The sequence below is a fragment of the Gigantopelta aegis genome, chromosome 8, assembly GCF_016097555.1.
Source record: "Gigantopelta aegis isolate Gae_Host chromosome 8, Gae_host_genome, whole genome shotgun sequence".
NCBI lineage: Eukaryota > Metazoa > Mollusca > Gastropoda > Neomphalida > Peltospiridae > Gigantopelta > Gigantopelta aegis.
Window position 1 is genome coordinate 19539458 of NC_054706.1, and position 6000 is coordinate 19545457.

The following is a 6000-nucleotide window of genomic DNA, read 5'->3' on the forward strand; positions in this document are numbered from 1 at the left end:
ACCACTAGAGGGCATTGATAGGCTTTTGTATGTAGAACATTTGGTAATTATATGTTAAATAGTCTTAGAGAGGATACCTGTTACATTTTTCAGTAAGTAGCAAATTATCTTTTTATATACACACTCCCACAAAAAGGATAGCACATACCACGACTTTTAATATACAAGTCGTGGTGCACTGGCTGGAATGAGAAATAGACCAATGGACATTGTAAGAAAGTGCAAAATTATGACACAGTCATGGCCGTCTTTTTGATTGGTTACGTACGTCCTATACTACTTATAAAACAACAAATCATATATATTGTGAATGAACGCAATTAAAGCCGCATACCCTAGTTCCATCCAGCGAAAATAAATTATAATTTGGTTAATCTACAAACCTGTAACACACTTAGATCACGTTTTTATCAAATGGAGTGAAAAAGCAGGTTTTATATCGATAAATATCATGGGAATGCCCATGTCCCAGTTGCTTGAAATAATTTTGAAAGTTAGTATTCTGATGTCACCGGTAGATGTCGCTCGAAGCACAACAATGCCTACGTCACGACAAATTTCACAGAGTGCGCACAGACTTGGGGTGCGTTCTTTTCACCTCTCCTGGACATGTTCCAACTGTTCTGTCCTGGTTGTATCCCCTCTCCAGATATCGTAAGACTTGGCAAAATTATTGGTGTTAAGGGTTTGTAACGTTTTGTATTGAGACACTTACTTGTCTGAACTTTATTGTTACTGAAAATGTTCACGAACTGTGAAGAAAAATCTCACAAATGAACAACAACAAATCGGATGTTGATTGCGCGAACCGTGCACGAGAAAACAAACCGAACCAAAATGATAACGGTCACGTAGTATACCAACATCTGTGACATTTACACAGGAAGATTCCCTCTAAAAATAGATTGGACCTCGCTTGCTTAACGGTTTTTTCTAGACAGCATGTCTTGTGAAAAAAATGCAAAACATGCATTTCGTAGTTTTACAAACATCAGGATTACCAAAAAGCACTTCAGGTGAATGGAAATGTGTATTCTAAATAATAAAATGTAAGTAAAGTGCAATTTTATTTGTAAAAAATGGGGTTTAATAGCGAAAAACAACGCCGTAATGGTTAACAAATAGCCGTAACTAGGGTGTGTCCCTTTAAAAACAATAATTTGTTTTCTATTTGAGTTCGTTGATATTATAAATTCATAATAATAATTCAGAAATTATTAATTAAGGAACAAAGAATATGAGAAACGCTACCCTTTGTCATAGACAATTCTCTCTCATTCAGGATATGCCCTGGGATGTTTAACAAACTACACCTCTATATGTGGAATGGAATCAGTTTAATATGAACCCTGTAAATAGTTGTACTATAATTATATAAGCTATAGTTATTGGCAAAGAACATATAGACACCATACTTTCTTAATAAATATAATTCCGTTTGGCTTATACTCTAGATTTGTCCTTGGAATTTGCTTCTATCAGCACCCCTACATGATGTGAAAAGGCATATCTGTAAATTAATGTAATTAATTCTGTAAAGAACAAAAAGTAAGCTAAATTCAAACCCCTGCATGAAGTTATGTTGTGACCATGGTGGCCATTTTGAAAAATGGCCACCATGGCAACCACAGGGAAAATCTGCAATGTCCCTATATCCAGAAATAACTATTTTGGTATGTTCTTACTTCATGCCAAGTTTCATGCTTTTATCATCAAAGGCACAATTCTTCTATAATTTTCACCAATCCGCTGCACTATATTGGCTAAAAGCAGATTTAATATCAGTTTTTGCTAAAAGTGCCCCTTTACCCAACCTTTGTACTATATTAACAGCTTGATCAAATTTAGTATAAGATACAGAACACAAACAAGGATCAATAAAATCATTAACAGATGCATGTTCTGGATATGACAAATGGTGAATCATCCTAAATTCCCCTGTAGTTTTCTTTGCTACCAAACCCAAAGGAGATACACGCAATGTAGAAATAGGTCTAGATATGAATGGCCCAGCTACTCTACCCATCTTTACTTCCTTATAATTTTTTTGCTTAGCTACTGTAATATTTTCCATCAATGATTTTAAGTTTGGGGCCTCTACTGGCAAACGTGGACCTGTGTAATGTAAATGAAAACCATATGTGAAACCTTGAATTAACTGCATAGCAATATCATCATTTGGGTAACTTTTAACTCCTCACAAAGAATACTAACATTTATTGGTGTAAAGCCCATACTAAATTTATTGCCTTTTTTCAACACCAGCTGTACATAATCTGGCCGCAGTTACCACTGGCCTTGTTTCCCTGTGTACGAAAGGAATCATTCTTACCCCTATTACAATTTCTTTTAGGATGATTCCCATGACAAACTAAGCAAACATGTTGATAATGACATAGATTCCATTTGCAATAACCTCTGTTGAAAGCAAAACATAAGCCTCTAGTACCCACTATTCAAAACTGAAGGTTGAACTGACCCAATAACCTTTGGGACTGACAACAATCTGAGCCAAAGATCAGTGTTTAATTTTAACCAAGACTGCTGTTTGACAGATTGACGTAACCTTAACTGTTCATCATAATTTCTCCACCCATAGCCTGGTGACCTGGCAGCAGCATCTCTAATGATTGACATATACTGTATTAGCTCAGCTGCTTTTGATGGAAATTTATTAATATAAATATGCATAAAAATCAAAAATGCATCAGACCACTTTTCTATTGTGGGAATGATATCCTTACTAACACGTGGCCGAGATTCAATAGCCCCACTATCATTTACAAATAATGTGCCTCCAGAATAAAATTCTTGTAACTCTGCAGTGCCTTTCAATAATGATGCTAAATTAATGTACTGATGAGCCCAATTTTTTTGGCGTAATGCCATGTGAACATGTGAAGCAATATCATCTTCAACCAATCGTAACATATCTGGTTGGCCTGCTAAATGAGTCAAATTGCTTGATGAAAAAGTCTCAAGTGGACCCGATTGTGTGTTGGCATCGCTTTCAGTTTGATTTAATACGTAACCCCAAATGTTATTATTCATACCATGTTGAGCACTTGCTCCCGATGTGGCTGGGTCAACAGCAATCCCTGTTGGTACTACAGCTGGCTCAGTCTCTGTTGACAATACTGCAGGCTCAGGCTGTTTTCATATATATATATATATCGCTGCTTCAGAACCAAAAGGGTGTAAGTCTGGGTTTGGTTCTGAAGCAGCGATATATATCAGGGGTGGGGAAAAATAAAATATGTATACTCTGTCAAAAAACAAACGCATAGGCAAAATATTCATGGAATTATCTCTTTAATACAAAGTGGCATAATTTTGTTATTTATGATCATAACACAGTATAATTTGACTTGAGTATGTGACAATGTTCTTGCTATGGACTGATGGCAGTCGAGGCATTTTCGTCACCAAACAGTGTCGCACGAGGGCGCTGAAATCAGTACCTTGTGTGGCCACCAGCAGCTGCAATCACTGTGCGACATCTCCTTGGCATAGACTGAATGAGTCTCTGAATCCAGGCACGTGGAATCCTAGCCCATTCTTCCTGCAGTGCATGTGACAGTTGCGGAAGTGTCTGAGGCTCCAGGTGACGCTGGCGTACACGTCTGTCCAGTTTCTCCAACAGATGTTCAATGGGGTTGAGATCTGGCAATCTTGATGGCCATTGCAGCACATTAATATTCTCATTCTGTAGGAAATCCATTGTTACACATGGCATTGTCCTGCTGAAAGAGTTATCTCTGTCAATCCAAAATGGGAAGCATGTGACAGCGAAGAATTTCATCCCAGTAGCGTGCAGCTGTCAGGTTGCCTTGTACGAACACAAGTTCACTTCTGCCGGTGTGTGAGATGGCTCTCCACATCATGACGCTCCCTCCACCGGATCTGTCAACTTGGGCGACGCAGTTGTTGGCAAAACGTTCATTGCGGCGTCTGTAAACATGTTGTCATCCATCACATCGCTGTAGAAGGAAGGACTTGTCGCTGAACCATACTCGCCACCAGTTTCCCAAGTTCCACCCCTGTACATTCATGCACCAGCGAACACGTAAATGTCGATGTTGACGTTGCAGGATGGGGCCAACATACGGTCTCCTAGCCCGTAAACCAGCTTCTTGAAGTTGGTTCCGAATGGTTTGTGCAGACACCCTTCTCAAATCAGGTATGTGTCCAGCAGTGTTCGTTGCTGTGGCAGTTCAGTGACACAAGTGCAGAATCCGGATGTAGCGATCTTGTGTCTGAAACTGCTGGTACCTGTCCCAGAGACGTGAAATGGTGCTCTGATGGACGTTCATGTGGTGTGCGACTGCTGACTGCGATTCACCTAACTGGAGGTGGCCTATTGCAATGTTTTGATTCGGCAGGCTTAGTCTTGGCATCTTTTAACTCGTCTACGTCAAAATGGAAATGAGGCATTATTGCGAGCATTGCAGCTTTAAATACCCATCACTACCCCAATCTTTTCCCTGAGTTTCACGTGTATTCGGCAAAATGTGACCATTTCACGCCGATTTCCTGCAATTGTTGCATATTTGTTACAACGTGCGTTAAATTTGTTTTAGGGTGCATTTAGGTATGCTGTCCCATTCCAGAAACATTAACAAACATGGTCATTCAGCAACATTGTACAAAAAAACGATATTTTATCAAATCAAACACTTTTCTTCTTTCTCTATCACCTATGCGTTTCTTTTTTGACAGAGTGTATACATGTATATTGTAAATGAGTAGAAAATGTGAAATGAAGGCCTGATAAACTATACACTGTTTACATTCTTAAGTTTTTTCTGTTGTAGGCCGTTCAGACAGTTGTTGACGGTGGCTATGGATTTATCCGGATTATCTGAAGCAGAAACAGAAGTGGACAAATTGAGGTTGATGCTGAAAAACAGACTGTTCTGGGTGAAACTTATGAATATACAAGGTGTTTTGAGTAATGAGGTGAAAAACAGAGAGGTTTTTGTTGGAGCACACAAACTACTCAAATCATTTACAAGACAGCTAATTTCAGAAAAGCTAAGATGTAAGGATATAAAGAAATTATTGAATGTTGAGAAAGATGTTATAACTGGAAGCATCACCGACTTACTATGTTCAGTAGAACAAAGCAAAAAACATGTGATAAATAAAGCATGGCAGTCATCAAAAAGACTAGTAAGAGAAGCTGAAAGATATCTTTCAGTAGCATTAAACATTGTGCATCATCTTGATAAAGCAAATACACAAGATTTATTTCTAAATATTCCAGACACAAAATGGGCACAAATCTGTCTTGAGAGAAAAAAACAAAAATTAAATGATGATCTACCTCTATCTGAACTGTCAGATGGAACATTTCTTTCACCTTTAAATGATGAGGTCTTCAATAAAATAATTATTGAGCTTTTAGCTTCTCAAGTCTTTTTAACTGTTTGTAGAGATCTTGTGAACATGGCTGTAGAACATCCACCAGATGATCTGAAATCCATTTGCCCAGAAGAATCCTTGTCTAAATTGTTTGGTGAAGACAGTGATCCTGAAGATAATGATCATCGACATGACCAGTTCCCCACTTCCATTTTATCTGTGCTAAAAATTTTGAATTCTAAGGGCATAGATAAATATGAAGCTGCATGGAGGCCGCTTTTTTCAGGAGATGATTGTGATATTTCTGAAGTAAAAAAGATTCTTGACATTCCTAGTCTTGAAACAGAAATAAAATGTGCAGAACAAATATTGAAGAAAAAAATACCAACTTGGATTAGAGATGCCATGAAAATGTACAGAGAGTATGGTATCTATGAAGAAAAAGTACAGATTGTTAAACAAATCATGAGTATTTTAAATACTAATGAAAACCTAGACATAAACTTTTGTAGGGCAGTGGAATCATTCTATGCACTGAAAAAACATACGTCACATGGGATAACACTGAAGCAACTTTCAGAAACCAAAGAGCAGCTTTCATATATTCATAAGATTATTGTTGGTGACTTTTTTTGA

General features: G+C 37.8%; 1 protein-coding gene across 1 annotated transcript in view; it reads left to right on the forward strand.

The window, feature by feature from the left end:
* LOC121379532 overlaps positions 1–6000 on the forward strand; it is an 87220-nt gene extending 81220 nt beyond the window's left edge. The window contains exon 6 of the mRNA XM_041508176.1: positions 4815–6000. Within this exon, the coding sequence (XP_041364110.1) occupies positions 4815–6000 (1186 nt within the window). The remainder of the gene's footprint in view (positions 1–4814) is intronic.